The following is a 27,640-nucleotide window of genomic DNA, read 5'->3' on the forward strand; positions in this document are numbered from 1 at the left end:
TTACTACACTTAAGTCAATACTTTTTGAGATTCAAGTGACACTAACTTGTATCCCACTTATGCATATTTTTGACAATCAAGGGCCATAACACTAGTCTGACTGACAAAAATCCAGAACAAAATCCCATGTGCATAACTTCACATGCCAAACAATATTCCGATGATGTTTCATGACCCTATGATATATATACTTTTTTAGATATATGCAACACAACTTTGCATGATAAATTATCTTTTTACTAAGTCAAGGGCCATAACTTTAGTCTGACTGAGTGATGTCACTAACAAAACCCCAAATGAGCAACTTTATATGCTAAATAATATTCCCGTTATATTTCATAATACTGGGTCAGATACTTTCTGAGATACATGCGACTTGGGCCCTTTTTATGCCTATTTTAGACTAGAAGTCAAGGGCCATAAATCTTGTCTGTGTGAGATCCAAATTAAAACCCCTGGTGCTCTGCTTCCCTTGCTGAATAACAATCTTGTGAGGTTTGATGATTTTGGCTGAAATACTTTTTTAGATAATTTATGAATGATACACATTGGGACGGACAGATGGAGGGACAAGGGTAACTCTTAAGACCAGAGCATGTGAAATGCTTTTATGGGTTTTCATGTTTTGACTTTGGGTGCAATTAGCACTGGGAGCTTGATTTCTGTTTTGCTGATCAATATGGAATTGACTTTTTTAAATTGTTTTCATATTTAAAGGGTTTTCTTGGTTTGGGCAATTATTAGACAAGAGTGAAACAAAAATACCTTAATTTGCAATTTAATTATATTAGATTCACAAAGATAAGAGGTTGGATTTACATGGATAAGAAAACAGAATCACTGATATTTTCAGTGAAGTTGTTATTTACTTTACAAAGACAGGAAATCATTATAAAAACAGATATAAGTATATTTATTCCTTTTTCAACTTGCATGTCATGCAGACTTCTGGAAATTCGTCGGTCCGACGGACATGACCGGACAATTTTGAACAGGTCTGTGGTTTCTCAATCCGGATTCGGTCTGACTGACTGGCAATTATCGTACCCCGAGAACTGCAATATCTCGGACAACATATCAAAATGGCATCACTTACATATTATGCCGGGGCAGGATCGGGAAAGAAACATAAATTAACGCCCAACATAAGTGAAAGGAAACAAATGTATGAAAATAAAAGGGTTGACCAACATTTAACAACTAAAAATGATCACACCAGGCTTGAATATGAATTATAATAAAGAAAAGCAACATATACGTGGTACACTGACATTTTCTTCGGTCCGGCATATTTTTTTTGGTCCGGCAGATTTTTTGGCATTGCTGGACCAAATGTCCGGCCATTTTTTCCAACTTTCCTGAAGTCTGGTCACGGCGCTAAAATGTTTCCACATTTCCCTAAAATCTCACTCTCCCTAATCCTAGCCGAGGGAGAAGTGACTTCTCCCTAAAATCTTAGCCTAGCTTAATCCCTGCTAAAAACAACATAAACATAGCTTCAGACAGGTTGAATGCAGATCAGCCAAATATTTCTTAGCAGAAATTTCAAGATCCACTACTCCTTTGCTGGAGCAGTATTATATCAAAAGTCCATCATTTGTTTTATCTGCAACTTCCGCATGACAAAACTGTTCAAACTGTTTCTAGAAAGTGTTTTTGATAGATCTCTGCAATGAATGCTACTTTTCAGTGCACTTAACATTTCAGAGGGTCTTTTTCCTCTTAACACGCTTAACAGTTATTGTTACAGTTTTAAAGTTTCATTTGAAAAGGTCAATACATGATGTATGTGTATTAAAGGACACCCAGTTTTCTGTGTCTTAGATATTTTTGTGGAATCTCTTTATCATGCTTGATTTTACCAGTTGTTGAATGAAATGCAATGTAAGTCTAAATTATGCTAAAAAATGTAAGAAAATCGACATTTTGCTAGTAATTATAGTACAACTTTTACTGTAATAGCTTGGTACTTCAATTTCTATTGTACATGGGGATATATTTGCAAGAATTTCATTTTAATGATTTCAGTTATTTATGAAATCTTAACACTTGTGAATAACATTCTGTTGTATTTATTGCTAGAATGCTCTAAGAGAAAAAACTTGATTAGAAGTAAGAAATAAGCAAATTTGTTACTAAAGTCATTATATTATAAAGATTTTTTATTTATTGAAAAATATTGGGGTAGGGGCTTCAGGTTCCATTTTTCCTATGGGACTACTCATATATACCATTTTTCTTCATACAACATGAGTCTGCATGACTTAAGATATATTGCAGAAGTATTCAAACTGGAGTTAGAATTATTCTGCGCTAAAAAATAATTTGGATTCAACTTCTTTTTTATGCAAAACTATTCCAACTTGAGATAGAATAGTCTTGCATAAAAAAATAGTTTTAAGTAGTGTGTGTTTCTGGTGCAAAACTATGCTAAGTTTAAAGATGTGTATAAAATCAAAATAAATGATTTTATTGAAAAACTGAAAGTGTTTAGTATCAGTTTAGCCTTTTAAGATGTACTGATGATGAGAAACAATTTATAAGGCCATATCCAAAACTGCAACGCAATTTTTTTCACTTCCTGACTAATTTCTGAAAATCAAGTTAGAATAGTCTTGCGCTGAGCCCTCGATCTGTGGGGAGGAGCAGGAATAAAGCTTTGCTCATGCGTGTCTGTTTACTTACTATCTGGTTTATAATTTTCCGCCCTGTAACCCGTACCTTGCTTAATTTCTATAATGAACTCATCCATCTTTCAATTTGGACAGTACCATTAACTGTTAAAGGGGTGCTTACAAAAAAAATAATGACTGAATGGCGAACAGGTCAGATCATGATCAGACTGCACGGATGTGCAGGCTGATCATGATCTGCACTGGACACAAAGGCAGAATCAATCGTGTTTAGCATGTAAGAGTTAACATGCCTAGAGACCTGCTGGAAACAGTTTGCAGCCTGCAGGGCACTCGTTTGGCCATTTTTGGGGCCGAATATGGGCCCCATTCTCCTCTTGAATTAGTATGTTTTTTTCCCCTTTCTCAGAAGAAAATTCCCCTGATGATAGTTTGACACAACTAGATTATGAACTCTCTTTCAAGTTATATTATAGTGCCTCTAAGGGAGGTTACTGCTGCAATCATAGTTACATTTAGTTCGAAATGATTGAAAACAGTATTAATAAGTGTGAAAAGTTGTAACATATATAATGGCTAAAATCTTCCCCTTTTTGTCTTAAAACAACAAAAAATTCCCCTTCCTGAGGGTTTGGGTACCTGTCCCCAAAAGTTGTCTAGTGCCCTGGCAGCATATTAATTATTTTTTGGAATAATTTAATAAAGAAGGTCAGAGTTCAAAGTTACTTGAATGACTGTTGACTAACAGATAATCTGTCAAACACTTGGTCAGTGGCCACCAATTTTTAATCCCTCGCCACGAGTGGTGGGGGATTATAGGAATGGTCTCCTGTCCTTCCCGCCATCCGTAACATTTCGTGTCCGCTCTGTATCTCCTAAACCCCTTGAAGGATTTTCATGAAACTTGGGTCAAATGATCACCTCATCAAGACGGTATATGCAGAACTCATGAGTCAGCCATGTTGGCTCAAGATCAAGGTCACTACTCTAGGTAAAAGGTTTGAGCCTTCCATTTTATGTCTGCTCTGTATCTCATAAACCCCTTGAAGGATTTTAATATGACTTGGCTGTAATATTCCCCTTATCAAGACGATGTGCAGAATTCAAAATTCACCTCTGCCAGCTTAAGGTCAAGGACACAACTAGATTGTTTAATGGTTCCACCAAATACCATCAATCCTTTCACTATCCACAACAGTGGTTGGGGATATAGCTGTCTTTCAGACTGACTTGTCAATTTTAATTTAGCATGTCAGTAAAATTTGATGTTTATTAAGATATTTTGTTAGTAGGTCAGAGGTCAAGAATACAGTAACCTTTACCAGATTGTGTGATACATGTAACATAATGAAAATGATAGATTATTCCATGACTTCTATGCCACCAAAACTTTTGGGAGTAGGGCACTAAGAGTTGCCCTGGTCCGTCCATCCGTATGTCCTAAGTTATGTTGTGCATATCTCAAAAAGTATTTTACCCATAGTCCTCAAACCTCACAGGATTGTCATTCAGTGTGTGAAGTTGTGCCCCTGGTGTTTTAGTTGTGATTTTACAAAGCCACACCAGAGTTACACGGCTACTAAACGCTAGCGCCACCACCAAATTGTGGTGATAACGAAAAGAGCTATCGACATTTCCGTGGTGCAGCTATCGCCCGTTTCTACTTGTAAACAAGTGAGTAAAATTTATATTTTATCTTATATTTTCATTGATAGAACGTTTTTCGAAAATCGGAGAATGTAGTTCCGTGTAACAACACTTTTACAACAGGTTGGATGTAATTTCATTAAAATATTATGCAAATTGTGGTGCCAGGAGCTTTTCTCCCGAATTTGACAGTGGCATATTTTCATATCGGCCAGTATTCGAACACCATTCCGATGATTAGACACACTGTAAGAACATACCTGCGCATGCAAATGGTGTAGAAATGAATTACACTTATTCCCATACACAAAAGAATTACGAAACATACAGTAAAAAATTAAAACACGACTATTTTTGAAAGTGGTGGCGCTATCATTCAAGTGGTGGCGCTATACAGTAGTGGTGGCGCTGTTATATATGATTAGTGGTTGATATATTCAATTTTAATACATGAAAATGTCTGTCTGCAAGCCACGGAAATTTCTACAATAATGGATGTTATCAACCTATCCCACACTACACCCAAATTACGTTACTCAACAAAATACATGTAGTAACCTCTACATGATCGCAAAATAATAAATAATGTATATGGATTTGACAGATTGTACATCTAAGCTCTATTGATTAATCATATTCAATCGATTGGAACTGAAAATGCACTGTACTCACTTTTCAGAAAGAATTGTGACAGTAAGGTCTTTTGTTTACAATGACATGCAAACGACGTATAAAAACAAAGGGAAGTAACATTCAGAATCTTAATATAACAAATAAATTCTACACTATCTTCAGATTATTTCCTGGACACAAATCTTTGTTTGAAATAAAAGTATTGCTGCTATTTTTCTTGACCTGAATTTAAAGTACACTTAGGTTTGTATTTAAGTAGAATATTTAAAGGTTAGAAATAATTCTACATTTAGTAACGTTTTAAACAATGGAAAATATTTACTTTGACTACAAGAGTCCCAAGGGTCTGTGAGTATTTTGTTCCTTTTTTTTCTTAGATAGAGAATGTTTTATCAAGGTAAATAAACTATGATCGTGTTTTTCTTTCTTTAATAACATAATTCCTTGCAGGAAAATTAACAGTTAGAGAATGTTGGTGTTTGTTTTGTTCCGGATGCGTTAGCAGTTCGTATTATTGTATGCCGTAACAGCGCCACCACTACTGTATAGCGCCATCACTAGAGTTATAGCGCCACCACTTCTAAAAATCCTGGTATATTTCTTCTAACCTGAGATTCTGTTATTCATGGTGTGTGCTTATATAGTTATTTATCATTTCTACACCATTTTCATGCGCAGGTATGTTCTTACAGTGTGTCTATACATCAGAATGGTGTTCGAATACTGGCCGATATGAAAATGTGCCACTGTCAGATTCGGGAGAAAAGCTCCTGACACCACAATTTGCATATTATTTTAATGAAATCACAGCCAACCTGTAGTAAAAGTGTTGTTACACGGAACTACATTCTCTGATTTTCGAAAAAAGTTCTATCAATAAAAATAGAAGATAAAATATAAATTTTACTCACGTGTTTACAAGTAGAAACGGGCGATAGCTGCACCACGGAAATGTCGATAGCTCTTTTCGTTATCACCACAATTTGGTGGTGGCGCTAGCGTTTAGTAGCCGTGAGTTAGGTCCTTGAGTTAGTAAGAAATATGCATAAAAAGGGTCTAAAAGTTTGTGTCGCATGTGTCTCGAAAAGTATTTGACCTAGGACTATGAACATAGGAATGTGAAGTTGAGTTTGAGATTTCATTAAGCCAGACCAGATGGTCCTTGACTAAGTCAAAAATATGCATTAAAGGGCACATAGAAGTTTGTATCTCCTGCATCTCAAAAAGTATTTGACTTAAAGTCCTGAGACGTTACAGGATGTGAACTTGTGCACCTGGTGTTCTGTTTGGGATTTCACCCAGCCTGCCCAGAGTTATGGTCCTTGACTTTGTTGTAAATACACAGTCATGAAGTGCAATGCAGCATGAAAGTTTGGTTTGCATAAACAAATGTACACGTATCTTAAAGAAGGCAAAAAATAATTTATCTAAAAAATCCACAAAAAAGTGAGTATTCTGAAGGTACATACTTATTGACGTAAGATTTTTGCAAGATATACAGTAACTTATAAATAACCAAAAATATTCCCAATTTGACCAGAGGCCTTTTCCCCTAAAACCCAAGAAAAAGCCCTGGGCTTCTTTCCTTTCTGTTAAAAAAGTTCCATGGAATGGATTAATATAATTATTAAGAACAGATATAGACTAAAACCAGCATTAAGCAAATATGTTGCATGATACGTGGGATTAAATTACAAAGTAGAGAGATAAAATGGCATGTTTGCATTAGTTTTGAAACTGACTTCATCAATTTATGGAGGTATCAGTAAACAGATGTTGCATGATGCACTATCGTTTGTCTCTAATGACAATACCATTGATAGGCCAGGTAAAATTGTATTGATCCCATGTTACAGTAAACAGCTTTCATGTAGTTTGTAATTAGTACAGGTCTGACATCACGTTGATTGAGATAAACCATGATAAGTCCTCTGAAGTTTGTAGTAAGGGAGCTGACTCTTGTAGGCATTAAAGTAATTGTAAGAGTTACTTCCCCTATATAAGCAACACTGTCTTTAGTTGATATCAAAGCGGATGGGTAGCTCTCATCTTAGTCCAGTATTAATAAGGGAGTGTCTGAGTGACTCAGGAAGTGACATGAAGTGTCGGATTAATTTTAGTGAGAGCATTAACTGAATTTAGTTTTGGTTTCCTTATTAAAGACCTATTTTCAGATATTTTTGGTAAACAGCATATTAAGCCTTAGCCTGCTGGCGGCAAGTGATTCTGCCTTTGCGACCAGTGCAGACCAAGATCAGCCTGCACATCCGTGCAGTCTGATCATGGTCTGCACTGTTCGCTATTCAGTCAGTAAATTTTCAGTGAACACCCCTTTGAATAATAAATGGTATTGCCCAAATTGAATGAAAGACCAGTCCATTTTAGAAATTTAGCAGGCTAAGGGTTAAGCAGTATGAATTTATGTAATTAATGGGAGTACCCCAATTTTTTCGAGTTTAATTGAATTAGAAGTGAAGTTAGGTAAGCTTGGAGATGAAAATATCACAGAAAACCAGACAACTCTTGCTTACTCAGACTGTTTGTTTATTTTTTCAAAACTACAAGAAAACTATAGCAACAAGTGTAAACATCTCGCCGAAAGCTTTGTCCTGGGTCGTCACGATATAGACTGACATTGTATCTTTTAATCCATACATCATCAATACTTGTGTTTGTTTTACAATAATGGACATTGCAAGCAAACAACTGGTCTTTTCTTGGTGCTAAGTCACTTAATGGAATCCTGGCTGTGTGCTAAAAGCTTTTTTTTCTGCCATGCAAATATTGTCATGCGTAACATTATGAAGAAACATGTCACAAGTTGTATGATTTTAAAGGTTGTTAGCTGCATTGAGGATATGTTTATAACTTTGCCCTGTAGAGATTTACAAAAGGCTGTTTGTTCCTCCTTGAAGGTATTGGACCCGAAATGAAATCGGCAGTTTCCATGCAGTTCTGTGTTGCCGTATGTTATTTCGTCATTTTTCGGCTATTAACGTAGATCTCGGCTGTTAACATAGATCATATGAACACACTGTTTTCTAGGGAAGCTGGAGAATGACTGATTCACATACACAGAATCTGTAATTAAAAAAGTATTTACTAATTGTTGTGACAGTCTACTACCTTAATATGAGCAAAAGGATATATTTCATTTGGTTTCATTACAATTTCCCATTTCACACTTCCATTGGATAGCTAGATAATACATATTATACAAAATTTATAAAGTGCCCTTTTCATGTTGAACACGTTCACAGGTAGTTCACATGCTAACATAGCCACTCAGTGTGCGAAATGCATCCTAGACCAGCACAATCGTGATGAAATAATTCACGGAGGGGCACCTGGGGTCTTCCTCTACCATTAAAGCTGGAAAGTCGCCATATGACCTATCATGTGTCGGTGCGACATTAGATCCATCAAAAAAAAAAAAAAAAAAAAAAAGACCAGCACAGATACAGAGCAATCTGAGCAGTCGCAACAGTTTTGACCCAATCTTTATGAATCCTAGTCAGAATGTTTGTCTCAATAGAACCTCTAATAAATTTGAAACTGGATCATCAGGGGTCAGAAGCTAGGCCACTGGTAGAAATCATAGAAAGACTTTGCTAATAAGATAGAGGCCACATTTACTATCTGATCTTCATGGGACTTAGTAAAAAAAACTTGTGGGCCGCTTGGCTAAAAATCCAAGACAGATTATTGAAAGCTTGGTTAATTTGCCTGATTTACATAAAACTTAGTTAAAATATTTGTTTAACCCTTACCATGCTGGACATGATTGATTCTGCCTTTGCGACCAGTGTAGACCATGATCAGCCTGCACATCCGTGCAGTCTGATCATGGTCTGCACTGTTCGCTATTCAGACAGTAAATTTTCATTAAACACCCCTTCAAATGATAAATGGTACTGGCCAAATTGGAAGATGGACCAGTCCATTATAGAAATTTAGCATGGTAAGGGTTAAATGAAATAAGTAGATTGTCTGGTGTAAGAGCCAAGTCGTGTGAGCGATTCAGGGCCTTCAGTGCTCTCTTGCTTTCTTGTAATTTATAACATCATGTAGGTTAATTCTTGTTCAATATACTCTTAGGCTAAAACAACTTGTTATCTTGGTTGGGAAACTGTTAGAAAAAATGAAATTTTTAAAATATCTCCACTGGGTATCCAGCTGAGTTTCTTGCTTATACTGAAGGCTTGCAGAATAAGACGAAGTGAAAACTAAGAATTAGAAAAATCCTTCACATGACCCCAGTCCGTTTCACCACTTTATTTTTTTATGTAAGTAGACTAGAGTTGAAGAGTTTTTTTGTGATTTCAAGCTCACATTAATTTTGCTCTAACATGTCCACATTAAAAAATTCTTAGTACTATTTAAGGTAGTGGACTGGTAGTGACAAGCAGCAATTTCAGTTTGATTACGTTATTCTAGATGTATGCTGTTTTGGCATTCTCCTGTACGAAAGGAAAGCTTGGTGCTCGTAGCTACATTATCGTTCAAATGCCGAAACACAATACAGGAATACGTAATCACACAATTACCTTAACCCTGCTTAATTTCTAAAACAGACTGGTCTGTCTTTCAGTTTGAGCAGTACCATTATTTGAAGGGTAGTTCACTGAAAATTTACTGACTTAAAAGCGAACAGTGCAGACCATGATCAGCCTGCGCAGACATGCAGGCTGATCTTGGTCTGCACTGGTCCCAAAAGCAGAGTCACTTGCCTCCAGAAGGCTGAAGGAAAGTAAGTAAAGTGTGCTCTTGCTTAATGTTAAACGACCATGTTCTGTTGAGAGTATGGTCATCTGAATGTCCTTCTTTTACGCAGTTATAAAAAATCAACATTGAATAACAGCTTTTCAGTAAAAATATTATGATTGAGTTTCAGAATATATTCACCTTCTAAATGCTTTAAATCAGTAAAAAAGTTACTTTCCATGTTTTATGCTTTAATTCTTTTATAAATTATATTAATAATTTTATCATTTGCCATGTTTTATGCTTTTATTCTTTATAGATAAGTTAATAATGACATAGTGCATTGTGGTGCAAAGAAAAATGTGTGATCGAAAAAAAATTACACCTAGTGTCCCTCAGTGGCGTAAGTAGATGGTAGATGTCATTAATGCCGGGGAAAAATTGTATGAACTTATCGTGTTCAATTGTTGTAACGGCACTGTAGACCATAGAGAATCGCAGCAAACACTATAGAATATCTCTAATGGGTAACTCTCAATAATTCATTGCCCATTCTCTACACTGATGCATTTGCGAAATTGAAAATGGTTTTGAAAAAGGCCGCATGAATATTTTATCACTAATGGAAATGAATGGTTTTGGCAGGTCACGATTGATGCATGATTGGTGCTATGATGTGATCTGATTCTACCAATATTGTGTTCTACAGGGTTAGCGATATGTCCATCATGGTGGTAGATATGTGTCCGTTAGCGTACTGATTGAAACACTTTCGATATTGTTATTTTGACAGGTTTGTCCAATTTACTGTTGTAACATATAAAAAGGTTTTTCAGTAATTGCTTTCAGTAGTTTTTATGGAGCCATTATTCCTATGAGATGATTTACATAATTAAATCAACAACAAAAATGATATTGGCTTGACTAGGTTTTCATCGGGTCTTTCAAGTCACATCCAGGAGTAGATTTGAACTGTTATATTATTTCATTTTATTAGGAAAGAGGAAAATAAATATGGAATACCTTAAAAGTTTAAAGCTGATACATGTACTGTAAAGTACTAACACCTATATTATACAAATGTCATACAGTTACCAGGAGTAGTCTCCCTTATATTGCTGATTTTTTTTTCATATGCGAAAAAATAAATGATAACAGAGGGTTATATGGAAAGTACAACCAACTGTAGCTGTAACACTATACATTCATTACATAGAGATACTATACAACCTTGCCCTGCTAAATTTCTATAATGAACTTGTCCATCTTTTAATTTGGACAGTACCATTAACTGTTAAAAGTGGTGCTTACCAAAAAAGATACTGACAGAATGGCAAACATAGCAGACCATGATCAGACTGCAGGGATGTGCAGGCAGATCTTGGTCTGCACTGGTCCCAAAAGCAGAATCACTGCCGGCAGCAGGAAAGTCAACACAAGCGGCTTCTTAATAGAGCATAATTGTTCTATCAGTATACTAAAGAACTGGAGTGGTCTCTAAATCAAGTTATCAACCTTATTACATAATACTCCCTCAAACAAGTTTAATCTTTAGCCTGCTGGCTGCAAGTGAGTCTTCCTTTGCGACCAATGCAGACCAAGATCATGGTCTGCACAGTTTGCTATTCTGTAAGTAAATTTTCATTGAACACACTTTCGAAAAATAAATGGTACTGCCAGAATTAACCCTTAGCCTGCTGGCGGCAGATGATTCTGCCTTTGCGACCAGTGCAGACCAAGATCAGCCTGCACATCCATGCAGTCTGATCATGGTCTGCACTGTTCGCTATTCAGTCAGTAAATTGTCAGTGAAAACCCCTTTGATTAATAAGTGGTACTGTCCAGATTGAAAGATGGACCAGTCCATTACGGAAATATAGCAGGTTAAGGGTTAAATGATGGACCAGTCTATTACAGAAGGGTTAAGTGAACAAAAACCCTTATATTATCAAATGAACATGATGGTGTGCTGTAAATCTTTTATGATGGTGTACTGCAAGTCTTTATTGGGTAAGTAGGTACAATGTATATAGCAAACTATAAATTGTATTTTTTTTTAGTTTTAAGAGAATGTGAAAGGTTTCTGTCCTTCAAACAAAACTTTTTAACCATATTTTTTAGCTAAAATATTTTATTTGAAGTAGGTTCTTATTGTCCTGTTCATAACTTAGTCTAGAAGAGATGAGAATGTGCCACAAAGTCTTGTATTCTTCTTGCATCATAAATTACTTTAAAATATTATATGAGCCGCACCATGAGAAAACCAACACAGTGCCTTTGCGACCAGCATAGATCCAGACCAGCCTGTTTATCCGCGCAGTCTGGTCAGGATCCATGCTGTTCGCTTTCAAAGCCTATTGCAATTAGAGAAACCGTTAGTGAACAGCATGGATCCTGACCAGACTGCATGGATGCGCAGGCTGGTCTGGATCCATGCTGGTTGCAAACGCACTATGTTGGTTTTCTCATGGTGCAGCTCATATATAGTTGATAGACTGTAGTTTATGTGTTGTTTATTTAAGGAAAATCAGTTAACAATAAGCTTTTGGTGTGTACACAGAAAATTATGAAGTTCTGTTACTATAACAATATTTTCCTAATTTTTTTTCTGATTTATAACATGAATGAAATGGGACTCACAGATTTCTAAGCACTTTGATTTGAGACTTATAAATAATTTCTTCAAGCAAACAACAGTGTTGAAGTATATTTGTAGTTTATGTATGGCAGAAAATGTTCTGATGTGTCCCCTGGGAGGTTTCATCACAGATGTATTGGAAAACAGATTGTAGCACCAGTCTTTGGCTCTAATGGAGATTGAATTTCTATTGAAGAGTTAGGGCGAGACAAGACAGTAGCCACTGCCTTTCAATAATGTTGTTACATTTATGATGAATGTGTGATTACCTCTTTTATCAGAAAAAACTGATATTTTAACACTGAAATAATATGCCCGAGCATGACTGTTTTTAAGCATAGTGTTTTATATGTAAGAGATATACTCTTAGCAGCTCTTTGATGAGGTAGAGATTTTGTATATCGTATGTACTGGAATGCATATACGTACATAAGATATACATAATTATGTGTTCAGTTTTGTACACGACATGTGTAGGATTTTTAACAAGATTTTACAAAAAACCTCATTGTTAGATTGGCGAATGTTTTAATGGTGGGCGGAAGGCGAAAGGTTAGATGGGTTGTGGGGTGGGCGGGGATGCAGGTGTGCGAAAGAATTGCTGCATTTGTCTTTTGCGTTTCAAGTATTCATAAGAGTTACTGTTAAGTTTAAATTACATACATTTTATTCCTTGTTGAATGAGACAGCTTGAGCAAATACTGTTCTTGTATATAACTTCCTTGAGGTTTATATAAATATTTTCCCAAAAAGATACACTTCAAAAACTCAGTAACAGAGAAACAATGTCATTGTCTATGTTAAGAGCAGGAAAATATACCTCTGCAAAGGAAATTTAATACTAAATAGCAAACAGATTTGCTATCAAATACTAATACATTATTTCAGAAGAGGAAAATATTGCAAATTATTTCAGAGTAGGTTCGAAACATGCATTAGACAGCCTTTTCAGATTACAAGTGGTTTTGCCGTTTAGAAATTGGTGTTTTATGCAACACTTAAAAGAAACAATTGATACTCCGTGGCGCCTGTTTTTACTGCTGCTTTTGTTTCACAGTCTGTTTTAAAAACAGTGTGTGACAGTGCCCATATTTTAAGACGTGAAGTTTTTTCAGGCCCCTTAATGAAGGAATTATGTTTGACAGTCCTCTATTTGACAGCCCACAATTTAACAGCCCCCTGTTTGACAGTCCTTTATTTTACAGGCCTTGTTTAACATTCTGTGAACTGATACTGAATGGTGTTTTTAAGTAAAAATTAAATATGTTTAACAGTGCTCTTTGTGAAGAATTTGCGTTGACTGGTGTGCTTTAGCTATCATTTTGAAAAACTAGATATGTTTAACAGTGACATTTGTGAAACACTGATGTTGAATGGTGTCCTTCATGAAAAGCAAGATGTTTAACAGTGTTCTTTGTGAAGCATTGATGTTGAAATTGGTGTTCTTCATGAAAAGCAAGATGTTTAACAGTGCTCTTTGTGAAACATTGATGTTGAATGGTTTCCTTCATGAAAAACAAGATGTTTAACAGTGCTCTTTGTGAAACATTGATGTTGAATTGTGTCCATGAAAAACAAGATGTTTAACAGTGCTCTTTGTGAAGCATTGATGTTGAATGGTGTCCTTCATGAAAAACAAGACGTTTAACAGTGCTCTTTGTGAAGCATTGATGTTGAATGGTGTCCTTCATGAAAAACAAGATGTTTAACGGTGCTCTTTGTGAAACACTGATGTTGAATGGTGTCCTTCATGAAAAACAAGATGTTAAACAGTGCTCTTTGTGAAGCATTGATGTTGAATGGTTTCCTTCATGAAAAACAAGATGTTTAACAGTGCTCTTTGTGAAACATTGATGTTGAATGGTTTCCTTCATGAAAAACAAGATGTTTAACAATGCTCTTTGTGAAACAGTGATGTTGAATTGTGTCCATGAAAAACAAGATGTTTAACAGTGCTCTTTGTGAAGCATTGATGTTGAATGGTGTCCTTCATGAAAAACAAGATGTTTAACAGTGCTCTTTTAGTGGAGCAGCTTAGTGAGAAAATCTAAGGAAATACTTCACTTGATGATACAAGTATGAAATTTACACTAAATGTTCATCATATGGCCCAGATTCAAAAATGATCGAGGGCCACCTAAAAATCATCCATTTTCAAGATGGCCTCCAAATTTCAAAATGGCTGCCAGAATTGAGGCATTTTTCATATAATCAGGATCTGTAAGTTTCTAAAATATCATATTTGTTGGGATATAACATGTTTTTCCCTATCAATTTGTTCCCATAAGCTGATAGTTTTATTTTTAATGTTGCCTTTTCCAAATATCGACCCATTTAAGAAGGTCGCCATCTTTAAAATGACCGCCAGACATTTAGATAACGTTCTTATCACGGCCAAGTTTAAGTTTTCTACTTTCAGTGCTATAACCATCGACTATTGATTAGATCCTGGTCCCAGATAAACCTGAAAGCATATTATTATGATATTGGCCTGAAATAAGCTAATATGGTTTATATGGACGTCTCTTCTTTTCAGTCTCTTCTCTGTTCTATCCTTCATTTCTTGCTTTGTTTCACTGAGAAACAGTCTCAAAATCATGGCAATACTGAACCATTGCTTATCAGCTGAAACAAAATCTTTGATTAAATGATATGTGTAATGATTTTATAGAATGAACTACAAGCACTGATAAAGTTCATAATGTTATGTAACTCAGCATGGGGTTCAATGACAACTTCAATACGTGTATGAAGTCTACCAAATACTCTTTGATCCGCACTCATGATGGCTGAAGAGTGGTTTCCGAATAGACGGAATGTGCCATCTCGTGAAAGCCGAGCCAAGGAGTACGGTGCTTCAATCCTCCGGATGGTATACAGATCGCACAGAAGTAACATGTCACTGGATGAACAATCGTTCTAGGCGTAGGAATAACATAAAAAAATCAAAACAAGTCGTATCCCGTACAGCAAAATGTTAAAATATATATTGAAGGCGGTAAAAGGATAGTCCCTTGGCCTTCAAATTATAATAGTACATACTTTGTATTAACAGATACCAAATTTAAATTTATCATTGTAAGTTTAAGTATCTGTGCTTTTGGTTATGTTCTATTTCAAACTCTTGATAATGTCGAAAAGAATTTAATAGAAAACCTCCTAAACTATGGAATAGCTTTCTTAGATGCGTTGAAAATAAAACTAAACTATTTAGTTTTCGTGCGGATAAAACAAGACGTATCACTAATGGTGATGAATACCCCCAGACAGGGTTATTGAAAATATGATACATTGCTTTGTATATTGTACAGGGAGAAACTGTACAAAGACGCACAAAAAATGTTGTGCAAAACTGTATAAGATCTCCAAACTTCACTGCTGTACCTTAAAAAGAAGAAAGTAGGTCAAGATCAAGGTCACTGAAAGTCAGTTTTGAAATGTTTGTTCAAAACTGTACAAGTGGTTCGAATTTTAGGGCAATATCTTAAAAAAGAAGAAATTAAGTTAGCAGGTCAAGGTCATGGTCAAGGGACCATGTAATCTGCTTTTTAATCTTGTCTTTTTGGCAGTTTCTGTGATATGCAGGCTCCATAACCACAAATCAAATCAAGCCTGCAACATTTTCGTTTACGTCGTGTTTGGAGACCTGTGGGTTTCCACTTTTTTATTTTATTATATCATCAAGGGTCATCAGCTAGTTATACTTAACATATAAAGTATGTTAAAAAAAATCCAATGTAACTCTGTTCGTATTTGAAACAAATAAAGGGCCACAACTTAGTCAAAAATCATTCAAATGGAACGTGTTTCGCACATGCGTAACTACACTTGGTACCAATGATAATAGTAATAACAAGGTGTGATAAAAGTCTAGCATACAATGACTGATAAAGTAGCGCGGACATTTTTTTCAATATACATATAGAAAAAAATAATAAAAGGCTATAACTATGTGAAAAATAATTCAAATGGAACATGCTTTGCACATGTACAACTTGACTTGGTACCAATGATAATTGCAAGGTTTGATAAAAGTCTCGCATATGATGACCGAGAAATAGCGCGGACAAAAGTTTTCCATATACATATAAAGAAAGAAAAATAAAAGGCCATAACTAATTGAAAAATCATCTAAATGGAACCCGCTTCACACATGCGCAACTTGGCTTTGTACTGATAATAATTACAAGGTTTGATTGAAAACTGGCAAATAATTGCTGAGAAATAGGGCAGACATTCCATATACAGACGGACGGACCGGAATCCAGAATAGCCCCTAGATATCTCGGGGTATAATGACAACTGTGCAAACCAATAAAATGATCATAGCAACAAAAGGTGCCGATATTGTTTGCAATTAAGATATAAACAGAAATGCGCTTGCTCCATGTAATCATGAAAAAGCCGATAATCGTATATTTGTTCATGCAAAGCATGCCTCATTGACAGGAAACCGAACAATTACAATTATTAGTTATATCTTGCTATGGCAGTGTACTGATGTTTTGTGGCTTGCTTACTTGGTCCTCACTCAGAGGCATTGCCATTGTTTCTTGCTTTTACCGGTTGCGACACTGTTTCTGCATTTGTCGGCAAGGGCAAGAAATCTGCATGGCAGGAATGGAATGTTTGTGAAACAGCTACAGTTCAAAGTATTTCATAGTCTCAGTGTTGCCAAATACACAATAACTGAGTAGGAAATGGATACATTAGAAAAAAGTTTTAGTTATATTGTATGCTCGATCAAGCACGACATGCAAGATGGATGAAGCTCGACTTGATTTGTTTGCCCGGAAACAAAGAGCGTATAATGCGATTCCGCCAACAAAAGGTGCTCTTAAACAATTCATCAAACGAGCAATTTTTCAGGCAGGTCATGTCTGGGGTAAAGCAGCTGTTACCATGAAGCAACTGCCGCCTCCGTCAAACTGGGGATGGCTGAAGCTGAACAATGTGTGGATCCCTTATTGGATGGAATTGTCGGTTATAGCTGAATGCTTCCAGGTCCTTCAAAAGTGTGGCTGCAAAAGGACTTCCTGTACTGGAAATTGCAAGTGCCATCGCTTAGTTCTGTTATGCACAGCAATTTGATGTTGCAACTGTTACGAAAATGACTAAATGCAGTATATGCATATTTTTCTTTTTTGTTTCGGTTAGAACACGATGTGTATAGTTTCATGGTTTGCATTATAAGAAAATGTTGCTCTTGACTGTCGATTGCTCACGCTGTCCTATTTCCTTATCCCCTCGTGGTTTATAAGACGCATTTTTAACGATGTTAATTTATTGCATTAAATGTAATCTGAGTATAATGTATATAAAATTTATATTGGTTGGTGGGCTTCAGATTTTACCATTGTTCGAAAACAAAACTGCAAGTTATAAAAACTTAAGTTTTGAGATGTCTAAATCCATGAGCTTAGTCATACAAAATTGATTACAAATTAAAAGAATATGAATACTACAGATTGGTATTCTGTTCTAAACTGAAACGAAAGTGTATAAATAAAACCAAGGAGCTGCATTTAATAAACGCTTGATGCCCCCAGTGGCATCCTTGTCGATAGATTTTGCACCTAAGTCCAAAACGAGGTCAAGGTCAAACTGAGGTCAGGTGATGTTTGAAGATGAGGAATGGTTACAGTTTACATCTGTATTAGTATCAATTCATTCTTGTATGGGGTATTGATGCTAGACGAAACGGTCTCATTTGGTTAACCAAGAGATGGCCCATATACAGCAACCTAAGTCCAAAATGAGGTCAAGGTCAAGGTCAAACTGAGGTCAGGTGATGTCTGAAGATTAGGAGTGGTCACAGGTTACATCTTCATTAGTATCAAGTCATTCTAGTAAGGGTAATTGATGCAAGACGAAACGGTCCCATCTGGTTAACCTCGTATGGACGGACGGACGGACGAACGAACGGACGGACAGGACAATCACTATATGCTTCCCGCATCAGTAGATGTTGGGGGAATAAAAATGCTATCGTTTTAATGTATTACATGCTTGCCTCAAATAAAGTACTGAAAAGTAAAAACAAAATGGCGGCCATTTTGTTTTTTCGGCGGCCATCTTGAAAACGACATTATTTCAAGTGGCCCTTGATCTTATGTTAAAGCGCATGCCAGGTAGTTACTGTCCTGTAAATTTGATGCTTGTATCATCAACTGAAGTATTTTTGCAATATCCTGCTCCACTATTTGTGAAGCGCTGATGTTGAATGATGTGAAGCATTGATATTGAATGGTGTCCTTCATGAAAAAACAAGACGTGTTTAACAGTGCCCTTTGTGAAGCGCTGATGTTGAATGGTGTGAAGCATTGATGTTGAATGGTAATAAAAAACTGTGGCTTTGTGAATATGTTTAACAGTGCACATTGTGAAACACTGATGTTGAATGGTGCCCTCTATGAAAAATTTAGTATGTTTACAGTTCGAGGATTTTGTATAACTCTATTGAATAAGGGCATTTAGGCATTAGAAAAGCTTTCAGATTTTTAACAGCATCTGAGGCCTAATGTTTAACAGAGCTTGTTGTGATGCATTACTGTTGAATGTCGGTGTTTTTTTATGAAAAATTGTTGTTCAATTTTCTCTCCAGTTGCATTCTGGGTAAGATTGAAATTGCAGATGGAACTAAACACTGTCCTGGTAACAGTTTGTACATATACTGTTTCTTCAATAGGTCTTGTTCAAGCTGAATTAATATCAATATTTCGCCATATGTTGTATTATCTAATACAAACATTGTCATTCAGAGATGTTAGGTTACAGTATTTACATATTAATCCATTTTTTTAGGCGGTTAGACCATTATTCGTAAGGTCAGGATGAAACGAATGTTTCATTAAAATCAATCAATATATTCGTAGTCTGTCAGATTATATCACCATCAAGTTCGTCACAATACCGGAATTTTAGATAACATATTGAGCTCCTATCAACATGGAAGTTATATGTTTATTACTAAGTATTGGGGAAATATGAAATTCACTGATAACAAAACGGTTGTGTACATTGTTTTTCGTCTGGTATCTTATCAAAATGCGAAATATTTTATTACAAAATGTTCACCCTGTTTAGTGTTATGTCATAAATTATATAACAGATTTATCTTAAAAGCGCTCTTTACAGACATTCGCATCATTCGAAGTGTATTTTTTATTCGGAAATGTTGTCAGTCGTAAATGGAATCGCAGAAATCTCCTGATAGCAATTATTGAACATTTATATGGCATCAAGGCTTAACAATAATTATCTATTATCTCAATATATGTACAGTAGATTGGTTTGATCTATAAAAAAAAAGAAAAATATAAAGCTTCCTACACATTTTGTGTTGAATGTAGTTGTTTACCGAATCATTTCAGTTCTGTAAGTTTGCAGACTCATGTTCATGTGTAAGTAACGTTTAAATCGGCTTTATCCTGAATGTAAGAAAGAATTGTAGAGTTGCTGTCATCATTGACTGGCAATGATAGAATTCAGAGGGAGAGAATGAAAGCAGACGTGAAGAAGGTACCACACAAGCCATATCTACGATATTGATGAGACAAAGTAGTCCCGTCACGATCCACAAGGTCAGTTGCACATACTGATGGACATCCCGCTAGTCACTTATCTCTGTGGAGCTGTGCCATCAGCCAGACAACAGTTGCCTCAAAACATGCCACTGGACGGACATAAACTGACACAGCTATTCAATTTCATTCTGAAACAGTTGGTCAGTGTAAAAAGCTACCTCTGAGAGGTTAAAAGATTGAGGTCATGTCAAACCACAAGTAACAGGCGATATAGATAGCAAGTGCTCCAGAAAGGGCCTTGTACTTTATCAGGGGGATGAGTTAGCACTGTTTATTAAGGTAGTAATTACCACTGATGGTCATCAAAAATTGCCATTTGGTATGTTTTCTTTGTACAAACCTGCCCTCTGCAAGTAACTGCCAACTTCCCCACATGAATCAGAGGTGCACTGGTGGACGAATGATTTCAGACACAATGTCTTTTATCAAATCCTCACAGAGAACATAAGCCTCACCTGATCCTGCGATTATGCGATCAGTAGATCTGCGCTCTCTTTACCCAGATAAGTGGGCATACTGAAAAGAAAAAGGAAGAAGAAAAAAAATCATTAAGTAACAGTATTATTCAACGTCATTATTTTAGGCAATAAAGATATACTTCTATTTTTGCTAACTTCAAGTATAATAAAAAGAAATTATATATGCTTGACTCAATGTATAGTGACTTGAGGGTTATGTTTTGTTGATATCCTTGAAAATTATCAAAAAAATCTTAACGGCACAAAAATTAAATTGTCATTCAAAAGTTCAGGCATTCAAATTTATTTAAGTATGTTTCATCTTAAAAATGATTAATTTTGATTTATTTGAACTTCGGTTTTTGAGAAGAATTTTTTGAAGCCATGTAAGAGTATGCGGTAGATAATACTTTGAAGGACACTTCTTTTCTGAGATTAAATGGTCACATTATTTCGTGAAATATAATTGAGAAGACTTTTTATTATAAAAAGAAACACTTTAAGATTTACAGGCTAGTTCAGAAAGACAGATCTGTCATGTGTCATCTTTAGTTGAGTGTATGCTTAAAGGGCAAGGAATGCCTGACAGTGTGTTTATTTTGTATGAAAGCCATTGTCAAGCCTTCCATAATGCTGAAAGAAGTTTTAAAATCATACCATTATTGAAAAAGATATAGTAGTTTGAAATTTAAGAAAATGGCTGACCATGAAGGCAGTCATTTTAGTTTGCTTAGGACACAACTTACACATAGCTGAGTTATTTATTTAGCATTTAATAACCTTTTAAATAGATTAATATTTCTTGAGTTGATGTAAAACATGATAATTTCTTTCATTCTTGTTGGAAAAGGTAGAGAAATAAGGAATACAGTTCAAATAAATAAGATGTTGAATTAATCTGTCATTTGGTTGATGTTGCCATGGAAACAAAATGGCTGCCATTCTGGTAGAATATTGAAATGTCCATAACCTTCTCAATTTTAAGCCGATTCTGAAAATTGTTCATTTCTTTAAATGATTAAAGATGTCTTATGAATTATCTTTAGAAAAACATTACTTTCCTTTAAGTGCTATTTTCTGCAAAACAGGACATCATAAGATGTACCCATAAGATTTACTTAAAGAATAACTGTTGGTATTAGGAAATAGTTCGAGATCTGCTTAAAGATTAACTGTCAATGTCATAATAGTTTTTAGCTCACCTGTCACAAAGTGACAAGGTGAGCTTTTGTGATCACGCAGCGTCCGTTGTGCGTCCGTGCGTAAACTTTTGCTTGTGACCACTCTAGAGGTCACATTTTTCATGGGATGTTTATGAAAATTGGTCAGAATGATTACCTTGATGATGTCTCGGTCAAGTTCGAAACTGGGTCACGTGGGGTCCAAAACTAGGTTGTAAAAATAGTGACCTCTCTAGAGGCCATACTTTTCAATGGATCTTCATGAAAGTTAGTCAGAATGTTCAACTTGATGATATCTAGGTCAAGTTCGAAACTGGGTCAAGTGCCATCAAAACCTAAGTCAGTAGGTCAAATAATAAAAAAACCTTGTGACATCTCTAGAGGCCATATTTTTCATGGGATCTGTATGAAAGTTAGAATGTTCACCTTGATGATATCCAGGTTAAGGTCGAAACTGGGTCACGTGCCGTCAAAGACTAGGTCAGTAGGTCAAATAATAAAAAAACCTTGTGACCTCTTTTGAGGCCATATTTTTCATCGGATCTGTATGAAAGTTGGTCTGAATGTCCATCTTGATGATATCTAGGTCAGGTTCGAAACTGGGTCAAATACGGTCAAAAACTAGGTCAGTAGGTCTAAAAATAGAAAAACCTTGTGACCTCTCTAGAGGCCATACTTTTGAATGGATCTTCATGAAAATTGGTCAGAATGTTCAACTTGATGATATCTAGGTCAAGTTCGAAACTGGGTCACGTGCATTCAAAAACTAGGTCAGTAGGTCATATAATAATAAAAACTTTGTGACCTCTCTAGAGGCCATATTTTTCATGGGATCTGTATGAAAATTGGTCTAATTGTTCATCTTGATGATATCTAGGTAAGATTCAAAACTGGGTTAACTGCGGTCAAAAACTAGGTCAGTAGATCTAAAAATAGAAAAACCTTTTGACCTCTCTAGAGGCCACATTTTTTAATGGATCTTCATGAAAATTGGTCTGAATGTTCACCTTGATGATATCTAGATCAAGTTCGAAACTGGGTCACGTGTGGTCAAAAACTAGGTCATTAGGTTAAATAATAGAAAAACCTTGTGACCTCTCTAGAGGCCATATTTTTCATGAGATCTTCATGAAAATTGGTGAGAATGTTAACCTTGATGATATCTAGGTCAAGTTCAAAACTGGATCATGTGTTTTCAAAAACTAGGTCATTAGGTCAAATAAAAGAAAAAACTTGTGACCTCTCTAGAGGCCATATTTTTCAATGGATCTTCATGAAAATTGGTCAGAATTTTATTTTGATGATATCTAGGTCAAATTCAAAATTGGGTTACATGAGCTCAAAAACTAGGTCACTGTGTCAAATAATAGAAAAAACGACGTCACACTCAGTTCAAAACTGGGACAGGTGAGCGATTCAGGACCATCATGGTCCTCTTGTTTTCAGTGCTTACTGCATCTGTCTTCTGTGCAGTCATAAAGAGACACCAGTGATCAGAGTAAGTCCCTAAGTGGAAGGTAAAACTTCACAAATTCAGTTGATCAAAAAACAAATGAAAGTACTGTAATGGATGTACCGAAAATCATAATGTAAACATGTTTAAGAAAGTACTTACACTCATTCCAGTGCTGCCAAATATTTCTATCACCATACAACACCTGAACATACAAGCACTACCAATACTGTCTTACCTTGCAACAATGCTGATTACTTAATTTAGTTGTTTAATATACATTTTGTAAACTTTCTGAGAACTAGATGGAATGGTTCTTGGCTACCAATTTATGAATGCATCTTTTGGCTTTTATTGAAATAATGTATGTTGAGTGTGACATGTTAAATTGAATCGAATAGACACTTACACGCGATTGGCCAACAAAAACCCGAGATGAGTTTAATTATGTCCAACTTTGGTCAGTCTTGATACCGTGATTTTTCAAAATATCTTTCCTATTTATTTACTGTGTCTTTCAAAACAAAATATCCACACTGTCAACACCTGATCTACAGCTCTCATCTCCAAAACACTTGAGTATCTCAACTGCTGCCCCACCCAGCTGCGTCAATTTCTGTTACAGATCCAGGGTGTTTCCTGCATTCCTCCCTCCTCCCTCCTCCCCCTCCCCTCCATATCCCAGAAATCTGCAGAAGGAAAACCTTAGATATGGTTTCGTATGGTTTTGCCTTTGTTTAAGTAACTTTGCAATAAAGAAAAAATATTTAACCATCAAAAACAAAAAGCATGTTACGCAGTTTGGGCCATCACATTACCTTTAGAAAAATAAAAAAAAAATAAATAAAGATTTAAGAGATTTAGAAAACATTTAAAATTTTAATGTTCTGATTATTTGAATGATGTAGGTGAATTGCAGTGTCGAATTATAGTGTAATTTTTTTTTTATGATATCTTTGTTGGATCTAGTACTTCAAGTGCCACCCCTACATATAGGGCCTCTTCACCTGATCAATTAATTAGTCACCAAAAATAGAGTTGTAAGCAAACATATCAGTGTATTTGTTCAAACTTGTACAGAAATGTCCTAATTATGAATATATTTTATAATTGAAAAAAAAAAAGAACTTGTTATTCCTCACCAAACAATTTGTATGGAGAGGTGTGTATGTGTTTGGGGGGGGGGGGGGGGGGGGGGGGGGGGGGCTAGTATATTGGAATCACTTTGTCCCATCAATCTGTACCTTCATCTGTCTGTCCATTGATTGCAAAAAAGTTGTCAGTAACTGGTCTGAACTGAAGGGAATTTAATTCCCCTGTTCAATGATGGAGGGAATAGTTTTCTTGTTGTCAGTCCAGTTTCATATGTGGGCCTTATCTTATATAACGTTCATCTGCAGAACCCTTGTCCTGATTATATTAGCTTAGGGGTCAAGGTAACAACTGAAGGTCAAATCATTTGCCTTTAATTTCATGCATGGTGCGTGTCGATCCCATCCATTTCTTCTGTACCTCTTGAATGATATTAACAAACTTGGCTCATTAAGACCAATTGCAGAACCAAATTGTACCATCCCAAGGTTAAGGTCACAGCTGAAGGTCAAACATTTGAGCATTGGATTGCTGTATGCAAAACCTTTCCAAGGATATTTGTGAAACAGGTGTTGAATGTTTCACTTATCAAGGCAACAGCCAGAACCATTGTTTAAACAAAACTTAACAACACAATGATAAATAGCTAAATGGCCCTGAAGGGATTTTTTTCCACTGACAAAGTGGTATTGTGGGGGTATTAATCACTTTCATTAATAGCTCTAGTATTAATTGTAAACATCAATATATAAGAAATAAATAAGCATTCAAAAAAAACAATGTTGGTATTTGTTTCTTGCTTATTCTGTTTTTTTTTCCCTTATTTTTAAAGGGACTGACCCACACATTTTAGGTGAAAAATAATTTTTCTCAAAAATCCATAAAAAGTGAGTACTCTGAAAGTGATAAAAATTTTGCAAGATATTCTTATAAATAAACAAAAATATTGTGGAGAAGGAAGTAAACTTTGAATTAATGCAGAAAATTTACATTCTTCTTGCATTTTTACCAATATCTTAACTTTAATTTTCACCCACTTTATCATTTTTCAGTGCCATATATACATTCTATGCCAAACTTGGTGGAAATGAACATGTTGAAAAATTTCACCCAAACTGTTGGTGAGCAGCTTTAATCCAAAATAGAAATACTTTAAGATGCACAAATTTTTTATTATAGATTTTGAAAAATTATTTATTCATCAAAGATGGATACCTATAGAACTGTGAATAGATGGTCTTATTTTGTATTATATAACCTCTTATTTTCCTGTACGTACTCGTGTGATTGTGAACATATTGTAACTAGACAATATGATCATATTTAATGTACAAGTCAGAAATAAAAAATAAAAAATTGTACGCCTTTTATGAAGCAATAATTTTATAAAACAACCAAGAAATTTTACAAACTGTTCTAAAAACACAGAAAATTATGATTATTTAATTGAGATTTTTTTTTTTTGCTACAAAAGAACTTTCTGAAAATATTTTTTTTTACAAGGGCCTACTTTTTACTTTATGGCATTTACAGATACATAAAAGGAAATAAAAACAATCACAAAGTTTTCTTTAGGCCTAATCAAATTTAATTACGATTTTTAAAAATTAAATTAAAATTTGTTTAGATGTCCTTTAGAAAATTTCCTGTTAAGATTTTTTTTTATATAAAATTAGTATAATTTTTATTGGTGATCACGCTAGTTTTTGTTTAGTAAATTTCCTGTTTATAATGAGGCATCATTATTTACTTTAATTTCCCCCGTTTTTGTTTTTAACGGCAACTTTTCTTTCCGCCAATTAAATATGCTGGAGAAAATTTTAGATTTAAAGCGGAAATTTAACAATATGAAGAACAATCCAAAGTTAAAGGTCTGCATGCCTATTGTTTTCATATATTTAAATATCCTTGTGTTTTGACTGTTGAAACGGAACATTAACTCCAATCAGTTCGATTATGACTAAAAGCTAATAAAATAATAAAATAATGTCTATTGACTTTCCTTGAGAAAATTTCAATCAATATTGTAATAAAAAAGAAAAGGCATGAGTTTCAGTAAATATTTTTTATGCGGCCTAATGTTGTAATAGCTCCCTTAATTTGCTGCGAATATTAGGAAATCGCTAACGTCTGTACATACAAGGTTGAAAAATAAATTTCATGTCAATAATTATAGTTTCAGCCTTGTATGGGACGTATTAAATGTAAAATAAAACCTTTCCCCATTGTCACTTGAATGGGGTGTAATTTAGCTCCGATTTTATATAATGGTCACATGATCTCCTCGAGTCTTTGTCGTAAATTTTCTCTGTCAATGCTGGCCAGTAAGAGTCAATATTTATTCAATCGGTAAAAGCTTTAATATAGACATTGCAAAATTTTGTTCTATCATATTATAAGTGATGGTAGTGTGAACTGAAGGGTATTTGATTATAAAGTGAAAATATTCCATATATCTTAGCTCGGGGCAAAACTTTATTTCTCTAGTGTACACTTCAACAGTTATTGTTTTTCCTAGTATCTGTGAAACAGGACATGTTTTAAGGGTTAAACTTGACTTATTGATGTACAACAGGACAATATTATACAGTTTCAAGAAATTTTCTACCTTATTTGGAGAGTTTTTAAGTGGTTTATGCGAGTCACAAGTTAATTGTTCAGGAAATCTGGACAATAAGTGATAGCTAAATAATTGTTTAGTTAGTACAAATCGAAAGTGCATTATGCATTAGTGGAGAGCTGACAGGAACTGATTATCTGATAATATTTTCGATGTATTGATCAGAGAGTTTTATAAAACGAGGACACACTTCCCAGTGTGGTTGATCAACTGAGCTGATATCATTTACAGAGTGTACATACCTCGTGTCACATCATACTTGTTTCCGTATTGTCTTTATGTCACTGTTTTTCTGCGGATAGATAATCGGGAGTTAACTATTTAATCATAATTTAATATCCTTCTGACAGTTGAGTGATAACCAGTCTAACTTGGAGTGATCCATCGTTAACACTGAATCGGAATCAGTCATCGCATCAGTGCTATTTTTAGTAACTCTAGGAGAGGAAGTGTGAATACCAATACTTATTGCTCACAATATAATATGCTCAGTGATCGCCGTGCAGGTGTATAATGTACGTAGCTTACAGTTACCCTCTCGGACAGCCAGCTATCCCAGCATTAGGAGCGCACACACCGATCGCCACAGAAATACCGCCACATCAGTTTTTGACTGCTGTCACATCGCCGTCCATTGCTGACCCTTACCTGGTACCAGTCACAGCTGCTCCACAACCGCTGCAAGCAACCACCGCCGCTTATCAACCACTTACACTAGCAGTCTGCCGAAAGGTAAGGTTTCTTTTGCGACTTGGCCTAAATATTTTGGTACAATAACAGGTGATGAAATGTTATTAACTTTGGCTTAAAATCCCACATTGTGACTGAGATATTAAATGATATAAACAAGTGGTTGGTATATCATTATGTTCGTCACAGCTTGTGTGTATTTACCTGTTTCAGGTATTGATGTCGGTTCAGATGCTGATGTTAAAAACAGATATATTTGTTCATCCGCTTTTATATGTACAAGGAAGTTTTAAATTTCAGTCCAT

At 35.3% G+C, this 27,640-nt stretch overlaps 1 protein-coding gene and 1 long non-coding RNA gene across 11 annotated transcripts in view; one reads left to right on the top strand and one right to left on the bottom strand.

The window, feature by feature from the left end:
- The window catches only part of LOC128555649 (polypyrimidine tract-binding protein 1-like), a 145,912-nt gene that overhangs the window by 14,112 nt on the left and 104,160 nt on the right, over nucleotides 1-27,640 (top strand). For 3 of the 10 annotated variants that reach the window (XM_053538656.1, XM_053538654.1, XM_053538658.1), the window contains exon 1: nucleotides 26,396-27,377. The exons of 1 other annotated variant lie outside the window; for it this stretch is intronic. In XM_053538656.1, the coding sequence (XP_053394631.1) occupies nucleotides 27,159-27,377 (219 nt within the window). In that variant the 5' untranslated portion in view covers nucleotides 26,396-27,158. Of the gene's footprint in view, nucleotides 1-26,391; nucleotides 27,378-27,640 lie in introns of those variants that run through there. 6 more of the 10 variants (XM_053538651.1, XM_053538655.1, XM_053538657.1 and 3 more) reach the window with 4 other exon arrangements.
- Nucleotides 7,120-27,027, bottom strand: LOC128555650 (uncharacterized). Its single transcript, XR_008370245.1, has 3 exons — nucleotides 26,888-27,027; nucleotides 20,182-20,357; nucleotides 7,120-7,994 (listed from the first exon to the last, which is right to left on the bottom strand). It is a non-coding gene; the product is annotated as an uncharacterized LOC128555650 (long non-coding RNA).

The sequence above is a fragment of the Mercenaria mercenaria genome, chromosome 3, assembly GCF_021730395.1.
Source record: "Mercenaria mercenaria strain notata chromosome 3, MADL_Memer_1, whole genome shotgun sequence".
Lineage (NCBI taxonomy): Eukaryota > Metazoa > Mollusca > Bivalvia > Venerida > Veneridae > Mercenaria > Mercenaria mercenaria.